This window comes from Sus scrofa, chromosome 3, assembly GCF_000003025.6.
Source record: "Sus scrofa isolate TJ Tabasco breed Duroc chromosome 3, Sscrofa11.1, whole genome shotgun sequence".
Classification (NCBI taxonomy): Eukaryota; Metazoa; Chordata; class Mammalia; order Artiodactyla; family Suidae; genus Sus; species Sus scrofa.
In genome coordinates this window covers 37,323,152-37,342,301 of record NC_010445.4, presented here as the reverse complement: position 1 = coordinate 37,342,301, position 19,150 = coordinate 37,323,152, and the positions used below count along the sequence as shown (strand labels likewise).

Below are 19,150 nucleotides of genomic sequence, written 5' to 3'. Positions count from 1 at the left end.
GCTGATGGATATTTGAATTGTTTCCTTCTTTCTGCTATTGTGAATAATGTTGAAATAAATATTTATGAGTTTTGTTTATATACCTAGGAGTGCAATGACTGGGTCACGTGGTAACTCTATGTTTAACGTACTGAAGATCTGCCAGGCTTCTTTCCGCTACAACCACTAGCCATGTAGGTGTGCACAAGTGTTTGTCCAGAACTCAGGTGAAAATTTTAATATAACAGATATACTGTATTTTGTTTTTGTTAAGTTTTTCTTTGATTCCCCAAGAACCATTTTTTGCTCTCCTGGGTGTGCCACTGAGAATGACTGTCATCACGTCTGTTAATGCTTATAACAACTCCTGAAGTGGGTACTATTCTTATCTTCTTTTACACCTTAAAATCTGAGGCTCGGGGTGGGGGGGTAAGTGACTTATAACCCCCTGTGTCACGGCTGGTACATGGTGGCTCAGGGACTCCAACACCTGAGTCCACATCTTAACTGTTGGGTAATTCTGCCAGGGTTCAGCCTCCAGTCTTTGCCAGAGGAACAATACCCTCTTGACCTCTGGAAGGATTGAATTTCATGTGTGAAGCAGGCCAAGTGGGCAAGCAGGCCGAGCAGGACTGGCTGGTGATGGATCTTGCGTCTGTCTCCCGACAGAATCAATCCCATCTCCTTCCTTAACTAGGGGTTCACCTTTTGGGCAGGGGCATTTACTTCCGGTGTGTCACAGCTGTGGCACCTGGTCCTTATCCTGTTAGATCATCAGAGCAAGAGGGGCTCTCTGAGGTCTGAGGTCCCTCTTCCTTAGTTTACAGGTCAGGAAAGCGATCTGCCTAAGATTAAAGATCCGGTGAGGTCAAGGTCTGGGGATCCCAGCCCTGTCCCAAAAGGGGCGGGGGAGGGGAGTGGGCAGGGTACATGCAACCGAAGGCAGGTCTCTGTCTGTCCATCTCTCCACCTATACATATTTACTCATCCTTCCTTATCCTGTTCAACTCGGTTTCCAGCCCTGCCTCTGCGGTACGCTCACGAATGTGTGAACTTCAGTGTCCTTACCTGTAAAAAGAGGACTCACTGAGCTATTGTGAGAAGCTAATGAGACATGTGCCAAGTCCTGAGCTGGGTTCTAGGGTCCCTGCAGGTTCTGGGGCAGCTCCCAAGGTGAGGGCAGTGGGGTAGCTTCAAGGGGACCCCTTTCAAGGTCAAAAAGCTGTCACACAGAACTCTTCAGTGTAGCTACTTTGGGAGGTGAAATGGGAGGGTCAGTGGGGAAATTTTCCCTTCTTACTACGGATACTTAAAATCATTACAGGAGTTTCCATCGTGGCTCAGCGGAAACGAATCCGACTAGAAACCATGAGGTTAGGGGTTGTTGAGGAGCCGGTGTTGCCGTGAGCTGTGGTGTAGGTGGCAGACGCGGCTGGGATCTGGCATTGTTGTGGCGGAGGGTGGCAACTGTAGCTCTGATTAGACCCCTAGCTTGGGAACCTCCATATGCCAGGGGTGCCCTAAAAAGACAAAAAAGAAAAAGAAACATACGATGACACAACCAGGTCCCCACTGCCTCCCTCCCACTTACTCCCCCACCCTCCCAGGCAGGTCACCTCTGATTTCTAACAGAAAAGAACAGTTTTGCTTTTATAATGGAACTGGCCGGTGTGCACTCGAGCCTCTCTGGCCTCTTTTCTCAATATTATGCTTGAGTTTCATCCAAACTGTTATCTCACTGTCTACTGAACTTCAAAGAAACAAATGTTCCTAGATCCCCACGGAGTGACAGCTTTGCCGTAATAGCTCTAAATCTCGGCCCCCCCGGAGGCTCCTCCGCGGTTCCGCGGGCCCCGCCTGGGGAACCACGTCCAGCCTCCCTTTTCTCCGCCCACCTCGGAGGCTCGGTCTGCGGCTGCGCGGTCACGTGACGGTTGCCGGCTCGCCAAGATGGCGGCCTCCTACGTCGCTCTGCTGGCGGTATCCGTAACCCTGCCGCTGCTGCTGCTGCTGCTGTTGCTGGTGGCGTGGAAGCGCTGGCGGTGGGGGCGCGCGTCCCGACACGTGATGGTCGTGGTGCTGGGAGACCTGGGCCGCAGCCCTCGCATGCAGTACCATGCGCTGTCGCTGGCCAAGAACGGCTTCTCCGTGACCCTCCTGGGGTTCTGCAGTGAGTGCAGGGGCTGGGGTCTGGGAGGGAGGGTGCACCCTCAGCTTTTGTCCCCACGGGGCTGAGGTAGGGGCGCCCCTTTTCTCTCTCCCTCCAGCAGCTCTCTGACATTGGCCCAGCCGCATCCTGGCTTGGACAGCTGTTGTCAGGTTTCTGTCCATCCTCTGCGGGGTGGGTCACTAGGAAGAGTCAGCATAAATCTAACGCCTGCCATATGCCACGACTGTACTAAACTAAATGCACTCAGTGAATAGTCTCACTTGATCATTCTCCTGTAGGTGATAAAATGGACTGCTATCCAGGTGCATGTGACTTCCGGGCCCGTGCTGGTAACCGCATCTCTGAGACTACTCTTGTCGGGCTGTGTCTGAACCGACAGGCAGCTTTTCTCCTCTCCATTCCTCACCCTCAGGGCAGAGCTTTGTAGGCAGGAGATGTTTCATTTTCCCATCATGTCCAGCCTTTTCTCTCAGTGTGCAGGGGGAGGGGTGTCTGCTTCTCCATCTTACTCTGCCTTGACATCTTTAGAGGGTAGCTCAGCCCCCATCAGCGAAAAGCAGGAATAGCTCTGGTTGCCTCTGGCCCCTGTATTTATTTATTTATTTATTTACTCAGTCTTTTTGGGGCTGTGCCCTCGGCATATGGAGTTTCCCAGGCTAGGGGTCAAACTGGAGCTGTAGCTGCCGGCCTACACCACAGCCACAGCAACATCAGATCCGAGCCTCCTCTGTGACCTACACCGCAGCTCAGGGCAAGGCTGGATCCTTAACCTACTGGGCGAGGCCAGGGCTTGAACCTGCATCCTCATGGATGCTAGTTAGATTTGTTTCTGCTGAGCCACGACGGGAACTCTGTGGCCCCTGTTTAGTCTGCTATCCCAGGGCGAGGGGTTGGAGTGAGACTTTCTAGGTGTTTCTCTGTGGTGTGATAATTCTACTACCCAGGGAATCTAGATCAGCTTGAGTGCCTACTGTCTTCCAGACAGTGTTACATAAAAGTAGATAAGATTCCAGCCGACCCTCTGTGGGTGGTCTAGTGGAATCTGGACAGCTGGCCTTATTCTCTGTTCTGGCTACTGAAGAACAGAGACAGGTTTGGGAAAGTCTCACTTTCCAAAACTCTTCCCTCTTTAGCCTGGGGTGTGGGATCACCTGACGTTAACTTAGATTGTCTTGTTCAGCACATTAAAGGTGGACCTTCTTTTCAGACTCCAGACCCCGTGAGGAGCTCTTGCAGAGCGACAGAATTCAGATTGTGAGTTTGACAGAACTTCCGAGACTTACAGGTAGGAAGCAGTTAACTTCAGATTTGTCTGAGTCTCTGTGTGTGTATGTATCTGCAAATTGCCAAGAACTCCTTTACTAGTGAGAGTTGTCTTCTGACTTGCAGTTGGGCCCCACATTCTCCAGTATGGAGTCAAAGTTGTATTTCAGGCAGTGCACTTGCTGTGGAAGTTGATGTGCAGGGATCCAGCCGCCTACATCTTTCTCCAGGTAACTGGTAGCTCTGCCTCCCACTGTGAGAACAACTGTGAGCAGTTTTCTTTACTTTCCGGTTTTTAAAAAAGTCCAAATTGGTGAATAAACTGCATGGTCATGTGTAAGTGTGTAAAAACTTTTAAAAACATGAGTAGGAGCCTCTGGTATGCGTTCATTCGATTTATGGTACCCATGCCTTTTATTTTTCAGTGTCATTACAGATTATATTGTACTTAGCTAAATGTTTTACGTACATTATCTCATTTAATTCTTTACAACATTCATAAGGAGTAGGTTCTCATATTATCTACATTTGAAAATGAGGACCTAGGAAGTTCCCTTGTGGTGCAGTAGGTTAAGGATCTGGTGTTGATGCAGCTGTGGAGCAGGCTGCAGCTGCTGAGAGGGTTTGATCCCTGGTCTGGGAACTTCCACATGCTGTGGGTGCTGCCAAAAAAAAAAGAGAGGAAACCTAGACACAAAGAGGTTTTGTAAGTAACATCAAGTAACGTTGACACACACACCTAGGAAGTGCTGGAGTCAGGATTTGAATCACTGACTCTGGTTGTCACTCTGGTTCTGGATTTATACTCTTAATCTCTTCCCTATACTGCTTTTTAAGACAGAGAAACTCCTTCTTTTAATTGGCAGTGTTGTATCTTGACATGTGATTAGAGTACCTAATGTATTTACTTAGTCAAACCTTTTTTTTTTTTTAGTCTTATCTTAATGGACACTTAGATTCTTTTTTTTTTTTTTTGTCTTTTGTCTTTTGTTGTTGTTGTTGCTATTTCTTGGGCTGCTCCCGCGGCATATGGAGATTCCCAGGCTAGGGGTTGAATCAGAGCTGTAGCCACCGGCCTATGCCAGAGCCACAGCAACGCGGGATCCGAGCCGCGTCTGCAACCTACACCACAGCTCACGGCAATGCCGGATCGTTAACCCACTGAGCAAGGGCAGGAACCGAACCCGCAACCTCATGGTTCCTAGTCGGATTCGTTAACCACTGCGCCACGACGGGAACTCCGACACTTAGATTCTTACCGATTTTTTTTTTACTTTTACAAATAGTGTGACAGCATCAGTGAACGTGTGTCTTTTGCATGGGTCTGGATTCTTCTTGGGGTAAATTCCTAGGGATGGAAATGCCTGATCAGAGTCCATGCACCTAATTATCTTTTATTTTAATTTTTTTATTTTTTTGCTTTTTAGAGCTGTACCTGTGGCATATGGAGGTTCCCAGGCTAGGGGTCAAATCGGAGCTACAGCTGCCGGCCTACACCACAGCCACAGCAATGCCGGATCCAAGCTGTGTCTGTGACCTACACCATAGCTCATGGCAACGCTGGATCCTTAACCCACTGAGTGAGGTCAGGGATCGAACCCGAAACCTCATGGTTCCTAGTTGGATTCATTTCTGCTGAGCCACATTGGGAATTCCAGAGTCCATGCCCTTAAAAAAACATATTCAAAAATTTTAGTTAATTTTTATTTTTTGTTTTTATGTATTTTTATTTTTTGAGGGCTGCACCTGAGACATATGGAAATTCCCAGGCTAGGGGTTGAATCAGAGCTGCAGCTGCCAACCTATACCACAGCTCATGGCAACACTGGATCCTTAACCCACTGAGCAAGTCCAGGGATCGAACCCACATCCTCATGGACGCTAGTTGGGTTCATTACCACTAAGCCACGATGGGAACTCCCCTTATTTTTATTTTTAAATTTTTTATTTTTATTTTTAATGATTAGTAGTATTTATTTATTTATTTGGCCCTGCCCTTAACATGTGGAAGTTCCTGGGCCAGGGCCCGAACCTGTGCCATAGCTATAACAAGAGCCACAGCAGTGACAACACCAGATCCTTAATGTGCTGAGCCACCATGGAGCCCTATTTTTGATTTTTTAAATTTTAAATTATTTATTATGCTGCGGGTGGGCCCTAAAAAGCACGCCAAAAAAATTACTTATTTATTTTTAATTTTCATTTTTATTTTGTTTATTTTTTTGCTTTTTAGGGCCACATGTGTGACACATGGAAGTTCCCAGGCTAGGTTTTGAATTGGAGTTGCAGCTGCCACCCTATGCCTCAGCTACAGAAAGGACAGATCCAAGCCATGTCCAAGACCTACACTGCAGCTTGAGGCAGTGCTGGATCCTTAACCCACTGAGCGAGGCCAGGGATTGAACCCGCATCCTCATGCGGTTTGTTTCCATTCAGCTACATGGAAACGTCTATTTTTTATTTTTTAATTAAATTTTTTTTGGTCATGCTGTGGTGTATGGAGTTCCTGGGCCAAGGGTCAGATCTGTGCTGCTGTTGTGACCTACACCACAGCTGCGGTAACTTGGGATCCTTCAACCCATTGTGCTGGACTGGGTGGGGGTCAAACCTGGTTCCTGATGCTGTAGGGATCCTGTTGCACCATGGTGGGAGCCATGCCCACGGCATGTGGAAGTTCCTGGGCCAGGATTGAACCTGCGCCACAGCAGTAACCTGAGCCATAGCAGTGCCAATGTCAGATCCTTTTTTTTTTTTTTTTTTTTTTTTTTTTGTCTTTTTGCCATTTCTTGGGCCGCTTCTCACAGCATATGGGGGTTCCCAGGCTAGGGGTCGAATTGGAGCTGTAGCCGCCGGCCTACATGGATCCTTAACCCACTGAGCAAGGCCAGGGATCAAACCCGAAACCTCATGGTACCTAGTCGGATTGGTTAACCACTGAGCCACGGCGGGAACTCCCTACAATGCCAGAACCTTAACAGCTAGCCCACCAGGGTACTCCTCCATGCCCTTTTCTTTTTCTTTTTAGGGCCGTACCTGCGGCATGCGGACGTTCGCAGGTTAGGGGTCCAGTCAGAGCTGCAGCCTCCAGCCTACACCACAGCCGCAGCAACATAGGATCTGAGCCTCATCTGCGACCTACACCACAGCTCATGGCAACGCCAGATCCTTAACCCACTCAGCGAGGCCAGGGATTGAACCCACAACCTCATGGTTCCTAGTCAGATTTGTTTCTGCTGCGCCACGACATGGGAACTTCTCCATGTACTGTTAAAATGTTGTGATGTATGGGAGTTAGAGCCCTAGCCTGGGAACTTCCATATGCTGAGGGAGTGGCCCTAGAAAAGGCAAAAAGACAAAAATAAATAAATAAACAAATAAAATGTTGTGATGTGTTCTCGGTTAGTCCTGGAGTAAGGCTGGGCCAGTTTGTCCCCCACTCAGTGGGGAGGCCTCTCCCCCCCCTCCTCACAACCACCAGGCCTTGCTAAATGTTTTAGAGTTTCTCTTATGATAGGTGGAAAATGGTACCTCTTTGCTCCATTTTTCATCAAGGATATCAATGATCTTGGACTTTTCAGGTTAGTCACCTTTTTTTTTTTTTTTTTTTTTTTTTTGTGACTTAAACCTTTTGGCCAGAAAGAGGGTCTTCCTTCTGCTTCTCAACTATCAAGAGCTCTGTGAAGACAATTGACTCTTTGACGTATATGTTGCGACTCTTGCTTGGTTTATTAGGAACTGTGTGGTCTGGTTTCCTCTTCTTCATCCAAGTCTCTCTTTCCCAGAACCCTCCAGGCCTGCCTGCCATTGCCGTCTGCTGGTTCGCGGCCTGCCTCTGCGGGAGCAAGCTCGTCATCGACTGGCACAACTATGGCTACTCCATTATGGGGCTGGTGCACGGCCCCGGCCACCGCCTCGTTCTGCTGGCCAAGTGGTGAGGGTCTGGGAGGAGGGTGCAGACTCCGACCCCGAACTGTGGCAGAAGGAAGGGCCAGTGTGGAAACCTGGGAGAGCTGGTTCCCCGTGTGCTCTGGGGGCGAGGGTGCGGGCAGGGCTGGGGAGTTGGGCTGATGCACGTTACAGGCGATGGAAACAGAGCTGAGCCAAGGAGCGCATCGGTTAGCCCCTGAAACTGAAAGTCTGGAGAAATGGCAGACTCTGTGCTTGGGAAGGGCGTCCTCAGGAGCCCCCATCCCTCTCTCCACGCTCCCTCCTGGAGGTGTTTCTCAGGCTCTGGGAGCTGCCCCCACCCTCCTCCCTACCCATCAGGCTCAGTGGAGAGACCAGGCCTCTGATTGGCTCCTGCTCCATGGTGTCCTCTGACCCTCCCTGAGCCTGGGGGGCTTCGATACCCCATTGTCTCAGGTCTGCGACAAGTGCTGCACTGGAGAGCTGGGGTCCCTGGTGCACCCAGACCAGATCCCCAAATGAAAACCAGGGCTGCTGCAGCCGATGAAGCTGGTGAGGGAAGAAGGCCCGGGGGAGCAGATTAGACTGGGAGGCAGAAGCGTCTCCTCCGTGTGGACTTGCAGCCTCAAGCCACTGGCCGACTGGGGCCTTTCCCCTGAAGGGGCATTTGTGGGTGGAGGTCACGGCCGTGGTTAGTGGTACCTGCCGCGTGCCAGGTTTCAGGCCAAGTCCTTTATCGCATTCGGTCTCCACGGCCCCCCCAGTGATGGTGTCATGCCATCACTCTGTTCTTATTTATTTTTATTTTTGTTCTTTTATTGGGTTTAATTGGATTGGTTTTATTGCTGTTATTTTATTTTTCTAATGATTTTTATTTTTCCCATGATAGGTAGTTTACAGCGTTCTGTCAGTTTTCTGCTGTGCAGCAGGGTGACCCAGCCACACGTATATGTCTACATTGTTTCTGAGTACCCACTGGTAGCATCCTTAATGACCATATTTCTTTTTTTAATGAAAAGCAATTTTTTTTTGGTCCTTTTTGCCATTTCTTGGGCTGTTCCTGCAGCATATGGAGGTTCCCAGGCTAGAGGTCGAATCGGAGCCATAGCTGCTGGCCTACACCACAGCCACAGCAGCGCGGGATCCGAGCTGCGTCTGTGACCTACACCATGGCTCATGGCAACGCCAGATCCTTAACCCACTGAGCAAGAGCAGGGATCGAACCTGCAACCTCATGGTTCCTAGTCGGATTCGTTAACCACTGAGCCACGCGGGAACTCCTGAAAAGCAATTTTTATTTTTATTTTCTTCATTATGGCTGGTTTACAGTGTTCTATCAGTTTTCTGTTGTTCAGCAAGGTGACCCAGTCACACATACATATATACATTCCTTTTTCTCACATTATCATGCTCCACCATAAGTTACTAGATATAGTTCCCAGGGCTACACAGCAGGATCTTACAGCTCATCCATTCCAAAGGCAGGAGTCTGCATCTGTTAACCCCAGAGTCCCAGTCCATCCCACTCCGTCCTCCTCCCCCTTGGCAACCACAAGTCTGTTCTCCAAGTCCATGATTTTCTTTTCTGTGGAAAGGTTCATTTGTGCCATATAGTAGATTCCAGATATAAGTGATATCATGTGGTATTTGCCTTTCTCTTTCTGACTTACTTAGTATGAGAGTCGCTAGCTGCACCCATGTTGCTGCAGATGGCATTATTTCGTTGTTCTTTATGGCTACGTAGTATTCCATTGTGTATATATACCACATTTTCTTAATCCTGTCATCCATTGATGGACATTTAGGTTGTTTCCCTGTCTTGGCTGTTGTGAATCACTCTGTTTTTATAAACTGGGACCCCAGGCTGAGCGCCTCATGTCCCTTACCACACAGCTGGGAAGTGTGGGCTCCAAAATTCAGGCCCAGGCAGTCCAGCTCTGGAGGCTTTCCTTGCATCCTGAGTAAGGAACAGCCGTGGGACCCACACGTGTTCCGTCACCCCTTTCGTTTCCAGTTCTCTTTCAGTTCTTCCCTGTCATCAGGGCTCGAGTCTCAGTTTGGAGCTAATCTGTTGCTAACGCCCTGCTGACTTTAGCTAAACTCCCCTGGTCACACATGGGGAGCGAGCCTCAGTCCCACAGCCGTTGCAGGGAATAGCGCCATGTGGCTGAGATTTGATAATGAGGCCTTTATTGTATTTCTTCTTCTTTCATGGCAGGAGAGACTGGATTTTCCCTTCTGTGGTGATAAACGGTTTCCCATGAAAGCAATTGTATTTAAGCCAGAGAACAATATGATTTAAAGAAAGGTGTGAAGGAGAGAATAGTACAGGCAGCGTTCAGAGCAGGCACTGGGAAGAATTTGGGAGACCCCAGCTCTGCAGCCTCTTCTCTATGAGAAGGTGCAGAAGCACATGGCGCTGGGGTAGGGGTGCCCGGCCCAGCTCCGGGCTGACCACTGACACGTCTTTTCAGGTACGAGAAGCTCTGTGGCCGCCTGTCCCACCTGAACCTGTGTGTGACCAACGCGATGCGGGAAGACCTGGCAGAGAACTGGGGCATCAAGTAAGGGCCTCGGGAGGCGAGGGGCCCCTCCCAGCACGGTTGGCTGCTGTGTCGTGTTGCCAAGGCATTGGGAGCTCCAGGAGGTTGTTGCTAGCTTGGGGAGGCTGAGGGCGTTTCTTTCCCGGCCAGCCACATGGTGCAGGCAGTTTGCATGTTAGGACTTCTCTCTGTGCCTCCCCAAGAAGGAAGGAAGTGTCGTGTCGGAGATTTGGAGCCCCAGACATCCTCCTTCTAGATCCTTCTGGGTCTTATATTCCTTACCCTTTCTCCCACCCTCCGTAAAGCCCCACCATGATCTCGTTGCAGAGCTGTGACCGTCTATGACAAGCCGGCATCTTTCTTTAAAGAGACGCCCTTGGACCTGCAACACCAGCTCTTTATGAAGCTGAGCCGCATCTACTCTGTGTTCAGGGCCCGGTACGTCGGCTCTCCTCAGCCTTCAGCTGCCTTCTGTATGGTCGCTGTGACCTGGTCCCTCCCCTGTCTCCTTGCCGCAGACCCGGGGATCCGCGAACCCAAGGCCTGACAAACTGTGGCTGCAGGCCCGCTGCTTGTTTTTGTAAATGACGTTTTATTAGAGCACAGCACATGTATTTACATGTTGTCCGTGGCTGGTTCTGTGCTACAAGAGCAGAGCTGAGTTTTGCAGCAGGGATGGTGCGGCCCCCAGGCCTGCAGTGTTCCTTCTTGGCGCTTAGGGAAGTGTTTGCCCTGCACTGGGCTGTGGGTGTCCTCCCCCTGCCCCCGCCGCCCATGGTTCCTGACCCTCTGGCGGGGTCTGGGTACCTGTGTGTTCTCTGGGCATCTCTCAGGGCTAAGGAGAGTTACCCGGGACAGTTGGAGGGGCCACAGCGGCCTCCTCTTAAGTTGAGGGATGAGGCGTTCCTGCTGTGGCGCAGCGGGATCATTGGCGTCTTGGGAGCTCTGGGATGCAGGTTTGATGCCTGGCACAGTGGGTTAAGGATTTGGTGTTGCCACAGCTGTGGCTTGGGTCGAGACTGATCCTTGGCCTGGGAACTCCATGGGCTGCCAGGCTGCGAAAAAATGGGGAAAAAAAAAAAATTGAGGGATGCTGAGAACCTTGAGCCCTGTGAGGCGGGAGCTGAGTTGGTTTTATCCACTGTTGTGATTCCCTAGCAACGCATACATGCTCACACAGAGAAATGGGCCTCAGGTGGTGGCTGCACACTGACCACCGGGAGCCTGTGGGCCTCGCTGTGGCGGGAGACGGCCATCCGCGGCCTGAGGGCCTGCTCTGTGGCAGCTCACAGGCTGTCTCTGCTCCTGCAGCTCAGAGCCCTCGGACCTGGATATGGAGCGGTCGGCCTTCACAGAGCGGGATGCCCAGAGTGCAGTGGTGACCCACCTTCACGGGCGGCCGGCGCTGTTGGTCAGCAGCACCAGCTGGACAGGTGTCTGGACTGACCCCCACCCAGGCCCTTTGGTTTCGTACAGGCCCCTGGCACAGCCTGTGTCCTCTGCACGGGGCCCCAGGGAGAAGGGGGGGCACACTGAGCTGGGTGGGGACATGTCTAGAAACTGGCCGCTGACGCTTGGTTCTCTTTTCTCCCAGAGGATGAAGACTTTTCCGTCTTGCTGGCAGCGTTAGAAAGTAGGTGTGTGGCTGTGATCAGGAGCTGGGCTTGTCAGGGGCTGTGGAGCTGGGAGATGCGTGCCTGGCCTTGTGTGGTGTCCTCTGCCATGATCTCAGGGCCACTGGGTGGCCGGCCCGGGGACTCGGGGTGCAGGTGGCGGGCCTGACTCTCTGTTTGGGTCCCTGAGCCACCAGCCTCGCTCTGAAGGGCCGCCTCCAGGAGTGGGATGGCGCAGTTGGGAGCAGCGCCCCTCCCCCACTCCCTGGATCTCCCTGTCCCGCCTCCCCTCCCCCATCCATGCTGTCAACCCCTCTCTCGGCTGAATACAGGTTTCTGTTTATCACATATTTCATTTCTTCAACACAGAATTTGAACAGCTGATCAACGATGGAGAAAGCCTCCCTTCTCTGGTCTGTGTTATAACAGGTACCCACCTGGGACTGGGCCTGTTCCCGTAGTCAGTGGGGGCAGTGGAGTGGACGGAACGCCCATAACCTTGGTCATGGGTGCCTTCCCCGTGTCAGGCACGTGATGTGTGTGGTTGATCCTCACCTGGCTCTCTGGCACATGGTTTTCTGCACCAGCTTGGCAGAGGGGAGGCTGAGATCAGAAGGGCGTCCCAGCAGGGCAGAGTCTAGATCTGCATCTCAGGTATCATGACCTGAGAGATGCTGAGCTGCTTTCTTCGCAGTAGTCTTCGAGCATCTTTTTGTTGTTGTTACAAATGAGAGGAGTCCACTGTCCAATGTAAGACTATTTCCCAAGTTGCCCAGCAAGGGGAGAGAAGCAGAGAAGATTGGGGTGGAGAAGGAGGGTCCTGGCCCTACTGGCCCACCTAGGCACCCCCTCCCCCTGGGCCCCCAGGGGCGGCAGGAGCGCCCCTCTCAGGCTGTGCCATCCTTGGGGGTTGGGCAGTGTGCGGAGCATAGGGCAGTCTGTGAGAGAAGCTGTATTGGGTGCTGTGCTTCCCGGCCAGAGTTTATCCCACCGTGTTCCCATCCTCAGGCCTGCTGGGCACAAGCTGCTGGGGGGAAGGGCTGTGATCTCTGGTCGGCGTGCACACTCCTGGGGGTTTTTGGAAGGGGCTGGATGGGAGCCTGATTGGAGTTGCCGAGCGTGGGCCTCGCAGGGGCTTCTCAGGCCTGGGGCTCTGGGACGGGGCCAGGGGTGGGCTGGTACAGTGACTGGTCTTCTCTGCCAGGCAAGGGGCCGCTGAAGGAGTATTATAGCCACCTCATCTGCCAGAAGCGCTTCCAGCACATCCAGGTCTGTACCCCGTGGCTGGAGGCCCAGGACTACCCCTTGCTTCTAGGTAAGAGCATCTGGCTGGAGGCCTATGGGGAGCGGGCTGGGGTTTAAAGGGGTATAACTGAGGGCAGGGGACAGAGGTTTTCTGAAAAGGCTTAGTAAGTATTTTACCAGCCTCTTTGGCCTAGTCTTTATTTTTACAATCCTTTAAAGATTTAAAGCCATCTTCAGAGCTCCAGTTGTAGCTCAGTGGGTTAAGAACCCAGCTACTATCCATGAGGATGCAGGTTCGATCCCTGGCCTCACTCAGTGGGTCAAGGATCTGGTTGGTGTTGCTGTGAGCTGTGGTGTAGGTTACAGATATGGCTCTGATTTGATCCCTAGCCTAGGAACTTCCATATGCTGCAGATGTGGCTGTAAAAAGAAGAAAAAAAAAGTCATTCTCTGCTCAGGGGCCTACACTCGCAGGCCTCAGGCTGGGTTGGGCCCTGGCTCCTGGACATGTGGCCGTTCCCTGGTGTGCCAGCTCCTCCCTGCCTGGTGGGCTGTATGCCAAGGTCAAATCTCAAATCTGCACGCTCCAGGCCTCCACGCCCTCCCGTCAGTCCTGCCCTTCCATTGGGCAGAAGGGCTGGGCTGGGCTTGGGTGGGGGCTACTTCCCAAGTCTGAGAGGTGCCGAGTTACACAGTTACACAGCGTGGGTTTGCTCAGGGAGGATGCCCGCCCGCTCAGCTCCTTCCGGCTTGCTCTCTTGGCTTGGTGTCTGTCGGTTGCTAAGGCCTCGGTCTTCAGCAGCCAGTCCGCGGTCTTGGGGGCTCCTCTACAGGCGGGAGCGCCTGCCCCACCGAGCAATGCCGGGTTTCGTCCTTGGCCTGATCTTCAGTGACACGTGGTGTTCCGTTGGGGCTGCTTTGGGTTCCTTTTCTATTTATTGAGAGAAAATATACATAGCAAAATTTGCCATTTTAACCATTTTCAAGTTTGTGCAATCCAGTGGCACTAATTATATTCATGGTGTCCAACTATCGTGACTGTGTCTTCCCCAAATGTTCCATCATGCCAAGCAGAATCTCTGAACCAGTGTTTTTTTGTTTTTTTTTTTTTGTTTTTTTTTTTTGCTTTTTAGGGTACTCTGAACTTATGAGCAGTAATTGTTATAGCTTTTAAGATCTATTTTGGTTGAGAGTTCCCTGGTGGTGCAGACGTTAAGGATCTGGCACTGTCACTGCTGTGGCATGGGTTCTATCCCTGGCCCTGGAGCTTCTACATGCTGCAGGCATGATCAGCCCCTGCCCCCCAACCACATCACAACATCGTGGTTAAGGAGTAAAAGGGGGTTTGGTGAAGGGTGGGCAGTTTTCAGAAAGGGCCGAATGGCTGGGGTGGCAGGTGGGAGGCACCTCCGTGTCCCTGCCCCACGCGAGGCTGCTGGGCCAACTCCAGGTGGTCGTCTGCAGGGTTGGGGGAGATATTATCCCCTCTCCACTCCTCCCCGAAGGCCTCGGTCCACAGTCCCGTGGGATGTGTGGTCACCGCGTGCACAGCCAGCACTGACGGCCCCTCACCCTCATGCTCACCCTGCAGGGTCGGCGGACCTGGGTGTCTGCCTGCACCGCTCCTCCAGCGGCCTGGACCTGCCCATGAAGGTGGTGGACATGTTCGGGTGCTGCCTGCCTGTGTGCGCCGTGAACTTCCCGTGGTAGGAGCGGAAACCCAGTCTTCCTGGATCAGGGTCTCGCCTCAGCAGTTGGGGGTGGGGGGAGGAGGCGGGGAGACTAGTGTGGTCAGAATTGGCCCCAGAGACCTGCCTGGAGGCTGCATTGTTGGGGCAGCTCAGCCACCCACAGGGAGTGGGAGCCCTTGCAGACCGGGCGACTCCCACTTAGGGCTCATGTTGGATGAAAGCTCTGAGTTTGGAGTCCCTTGTGGCTTAGCGGTTAAGGATTCGGTATTGTCACTGCTGTAGCACGGGTTCCATCCCTGGCCTGGGAACTTCCACAGGCCGTGGGCGCAGCCAAAAAACAAAACAACAACCACCACAAAGCTACGAGCCTTAAATTCTCCAGGTGGGGGCTTTTGCTAATGGGCAGGACGGCGCTGTACTTGCCCTTCAACTCACGCAGACCTTTCTTTTCTTTCCCTTTTGTCTGCGCTCACGTAGTTGGATGCGGATCAGTTAAGTGAGTGTGATTCTGCCTCCGCTCTTCCTGGCAAAGATGGACAGGAGAGGGTGTCTGGAGGGGGCTGTGTTGGAAGAGCTTCTAGAGACAGTGGCCCCACTGAGGGGCCAGCCTCCACATGGGAAATCCAGGATGTTAGACCCTAGGCTCAGGTCATGTTGGGGTCAGCCAGCCCCCTTATCACCTACAGGCTTGTGTCCAGCAGAGTTGTCTTGTATCTGGTTTCTCTTCCATGGAATTAAAAAAAAAAAAAAAAAAAAAAAGCAGAACTTACCGAGCATGTTCTCAAAGAAAAGAGCATGTAGCACAGAAAGTCCAAATATCTCCTTACTGCCCCTCCTTCCCCAAGTTGGTATGGATTTTAATTTTTTTCCTTTTTCCTTTTTACAGTCATACTTGCAGCATATGGAAGCTCCCAGGCTAGGGGTCAGATTGGATCTTCAGCTGTCGGCCTGCACCACAGCCACAGCAATGCGGGATCTGAGCCACGTCTGTGATCTATACCACAACTTGCAGCAATGCCGGATCCTTAGTCCACTGAGCAAGGCCAGGGATCGAACCTGCGTCCTCGCAGAGACAATGTCGAGTTCTTAACCTGCTGAGTCACGTGGGACCTTCTGGGTTTTTAATGTGTATCCTTCCAGGGCTCTTTTTCTGTCCGGATGCCAAATCTAAGAACAGGCTCCCTAACCCAGACCTGACCCCCAGCCTAGCCCGCAGGTGGGTGGGGCCTGGGTGGCCACTGTTTCTCCTCCCTGCGTCTTCCAGAGAGCCTGCCTTGTCTCTGCAGCTTACACGAACTTGTGAAACACGAGGAGAACGGCCTGGTCTTCGAGGACGCGCAGGGGCTGGCAGCTCAGCTGCAGGTAGCGTGTCTGCCTCCAGCCTGGGGCTTGCAGGGTTTTGGAGATTCCTTGCTCCTGACCTGGGCTGGGTCTGGGTGAAAAGCGGACGGAGGGAGGGAGGGAGCGGTGGTCTCATGGCCTGGATCCCCTGTAGGCCTGGGGATCAGGGCTCACACCACCTGCCATCTGGGTTTACTGAGCCCAAACCACACAGGTGACGCTAGAGCCAGGTGGACTGTGTGTGGCATTTAGGGAGCGTTTGGATCCGGGAAGGGAGTGAGGATCAAGGGAGCTTCCTGGAGCAGTCTTAGGCGATGGATGGGCATCTTCAAAGGATACTAATTTCTTAACTACATATGACAAAAACACTGTCATCATTGACAACCTGTGGATGAAAGGGTGTGGCTGTGTTCCAGTAAAACTTTATTTGCAAAGACAGGTGGAGGGCGGCCTGTGGCGCACAGGCTGGAGTCTGCAGACACCTGGCTTAGTTTAGCAGAGCTGGGAAGAGCAGACATTGCCTGGCTCTCAGCACATGGGCAGGATGATGCTGGGCTGAGGCCGAGGGGTGGGTGCTCTTGGTGGAAGGAGCAGCATGGCAGAGGTGGGGGCTGCTGCAGGGCACGGGCTGTGGATGGTGAACGCTGCAGCTCGGCTGTGCTGTCAGGTCAGAGCCGAGTAGGAGATGAGCACGGCCTGGGTGTGAGGGCCCCCCTGTGCCTGGTGATGGAGGGGTCTCGCTGCCTGGGGACACTGGGGTCAGCTGTGTTGAGAAGGGTTCGTTAGCCAGGCCTGGTGTGGAAGCTGGGCAGGGGCGGGAGGCCTGCTGGAGGCTCCTGGAGACTCTGGTGGTTCAGGACGTGTGGTGATGGTTTGAGCAGACTCACCGGCCTGGAAGCTGGGGCTGGGGGATGTGGGGGAGCCTAGGCTGCCCGAAGGAGGAGCAGCTGGAGGAGCAGCTCGGGGTGGCAGCTGGGAAGGGGAGGGAAGGGTGAGGAGGTAAGTTGTTGCCTTTATTTTTCTCTTAGTTGCTTCTCTCCAAGTTTCCTGATCCTGCTGGCAAACTGAACCGGTTCCGGGAGAACCTCCGCGAGTCAGAGCAGCTTCGCTGGGATGAGAGCTGGAAGCAGACGGTGCTTCCTTTGATTTCGGACACATGACCCCTCGGGGTGCCGACAGAAACCCCAGAAGTGTCTGTACTGGTGGAAAGGCCCTCACGCGGACGTCCTCCCCTCCCTCTTCCTCCCCAGAAGGCGGTCCCGTCCCCTCCCCTCCTCGCAGCCACCTCCGCTGCTGGCCAGTCCCTGGGCAAACTCTGTAGAGCAGCGCCGCCTGGTGGACGGCAGCTTAAAGGAAGGGGAATTAAGTTACTTTTAATCTTCAGGTTTGTGGCCCGGCAAACTGGTTCTGCCTGGTTTCTTTGGAGGTGCTGAATCTCTTCACTCGTATTCTTTTTCAGTCTTGTGAAATCCCCCCCCCCCCCCCCCCGTCTTATGGCCTTCCTGTTATTTGCTTGTGGCATCTTCAGCATCTCCTTGTTCCTCTTGTCTCCTGCTGTTTCTGCCTTTCTCAGCATCCGACAGGTCGGGTCGTGTCCCTGACATTCTGATTTCTGTCTTGGAAACAGGTATGCAGCCCACTGCACTGCAGGGGTTGTTAGACCGCCCACGTGCACAGCAGGCTTGGCTCCCTGAGGGACGTGTGTCCAGGCTGGGGACAAACAGACTTTGTGTATGTTTTTATTTGCACAAATGAAATGCTTATCACTGAGCCTTAAATTTTCATCTCTAATGATTTATGGTGATTTGCTCGAGAACTGAGACAACAGGCAGAAAGGGGCACAAACACACTTGAACAGTTTAATGTGGAACACCGTTTGATTCAGAATTTAATGTTCCTCAAACATTCAAGTCCAATGGATGTTTTAGCAGCTTTCCCACATAAAAATTCTGTATATTTACAGCAGAAATCAACAGAACATTGTAAATCAACTGGAATAAAAAAAAAATTCTTTCTAAGGGAGTTCCCTGCTGGCTCAGCAGGTTGAGGACCTGGTGCTGTCACTGCTGTGGCGCAGGCTTGATCCCTGGCCCCAGAACTCATGCATGCTGCCGGTGCGGCCAAAAAAGTCCTAGGATGGTGATTTAATTTTCACATTATTTTTCAAAACTGTAAACCTACAGTGTTAGTTTCAGAATTGTCATCTCCGAGCACTCTTCATAGGGGAACAGCTTCTGATCATGACCAGGCACCACTTCCCACAGGATCCCAGCTTGGTCTGGAAACAAAATGTATGTGTCTCAGGGTGCTGGGGTTTGGGGGGTAGGGGCATATAGACACAGATTTCCAGCCCCCATCCAGACTCCTGGAATCGGCCTCCAGAGGTGGGGCCAGGAGTCTTGTCTGTAAGCCGCTCATGGCAGCCAGGTCTGCCATCTGTCCACTGGGCCATGTGTACCCTGGAAGGTCATGGCCTGGCTGGGTTCCCTGTCACTCCCTGCATCCCCCACCCCATCCCAGGGCACAGCTCGGTCTGACCGAGGTTTGACCATGTCTGCCTGACCATTTGGATGGACGTGCCTTTGAAAGGGCTCATGTCATCTTTGTAAGCACAGATGTCTGAGGAGCCCTTGGGGAGGGAGGATCATTTGTCCTTACTTTTTATGAATGGAAAATTAGTATTTATAAAATGAAATGCTGGACAGTGTGTAAGTGTCATGATCCTGCCTGAGTAGAACATGTCAGCAATATTAATTGGTGTATGCACTTTTCCCATGTGTATGTTAACATGATTATTTTTTTAAATAAAAATGGGCTTATACTACATATACTGTTTAGCACCCTCAGCTTTCTTCACTTGAAATACACTGTGGGGAGTTCCCTGGTGGCTCAATGGGTTAGGAACCAGCATTGTCACTGCAGCAGCTCAGTGGTGTACGTTTGATTCCTGACCTGGAACTTCCACATGCATGGGCGTGGCCAAAAAAAAAATAACGCATGGATATTTTTTCACATAAGCATCTGAAGAAGGACTTCATTATTTTGAGGCTGAATAGCCCTCTGTCAGTGGGGCACGGTGTACGGGGGCGGGCACTGGTCGTCTCTGTGGCAGAGGCAGCAGTGGGGGGGCTCTGCTTAGTGGGGGTGGTTGGGGCAAGCACGGTGGTGGCCCTGGTCAGCCCTGGCATGTGGTGGGCATTGCGGGGCAAGGGTCATGGGGTTTGGGGGGTGGAAAGTGGAGCCTGCTGTCTGGCTCTAATCCGTGGGTCCCTGGGTCATTACTCAGCTGACTCGCACGGAGGTGTCCTCTGGGCTGAGACAGGAAGACAGCACACCCCACCCCATCCCCACGCTGGAGGGGTGGACACAGGCCACAGGTCGGGTCTGAGGACTGTGCCC

General features: G+C 52.3%; 2 protein-coding genes across 3 annotated transcripts in view; one reads left to right on the top strand and one right to left on the bottom strand.

Annotated features, from left to right (window-relative positions):
• Positions 1,901 to 18,577, top strand: ALG1 (ALG1, chitobiosyldiphosphodolichol beta-mannosyltransferase). Of its 2 annotated transcripts, none has more exons than XR_001307482.2 (13): positions 1,901 to 2,149; positions 3,357 to 3,434; positions 3,539 to 3,642; positions 7,195 to 7,343; positions 9,793 to 9,882; positions 10,189 to 10,299; positions 11,173 to 11,294; positions 11,456 to 11,494; positions 11,844 to 11,903; positions 12,679 to 12,789; positions 14,311 to 14,425; positions 15,675 to 15,772; positions 16,780 to 16,851. XR_001307482.2 is itself a non-coding variant. In XM_013995667.2 (13 exons), exons 1-13 carry the CDS (start codon positions 1,930 to 1,932, stop codon positions 16,909 to 16,911), a joined length of 1,407 nt encoding a protein of 468 aa, XP_013851121.2. In that variant the 5' UTR covers positions 1,901 to 1,929; the 3' UTR covers positions 16,912 to 18,577. The 2 variants fall into 2 exon arrangements, 1 of the variants encoding a protein (XP_013851121.2); XM_013995667.2 differs by having other exon boundaries at positions 15,697 to 15,772; positions 16,780 to 18,577.
• EEF2KMT (eukaryotic elongation factor 2 lysine methyltransferase) overlaps positions 17,597 to 19,150 on the bottom strand; it is a 13,791-nt gene continuing 12,237 nt past the window's right edge. The window contains exon 8 of the mRNA XM_003124619.6: positions 17,597 to 18,029. Within this exon, the coding sequence (XP_003124667.3) occupies positions 17,929 to 18,029 (101 nt within the window). The 3' untranslated portion in view covers positions 17,597 to 17,928. The remainder of the gene's footprint in view (positions 18,030 to 19,150) is intronic.

What these genes read in the sequence shown, in the direction of transcription:
- ALG1 (XM_013995667.2), top strand. Translation starts at nt 1,930, where the DNA reads ATGGCGGCCTCCTACGTCGCTCTGCTGGCGGTATCCGTAACCCTGCCG. An exon ending in TACTCTGTGTTCAGGGCCCG is followed by an intron (nt 10,300 to 11,172) that starts GTACGTCGGCTC and finishes CTGCTCCTGCAG; the next exon opens with CTCAGAGCCCTCGGACCTGG. An exon ending in GGCTGGCAGCTCAGCTGCAG is followed by an intron (nt 15,773 to 16,779) that starts GTAGCGTGTCTG and finishes TTTTTCTCTTAG; the next exon opens with TTGCTTCTCTCCAAGTTTCC.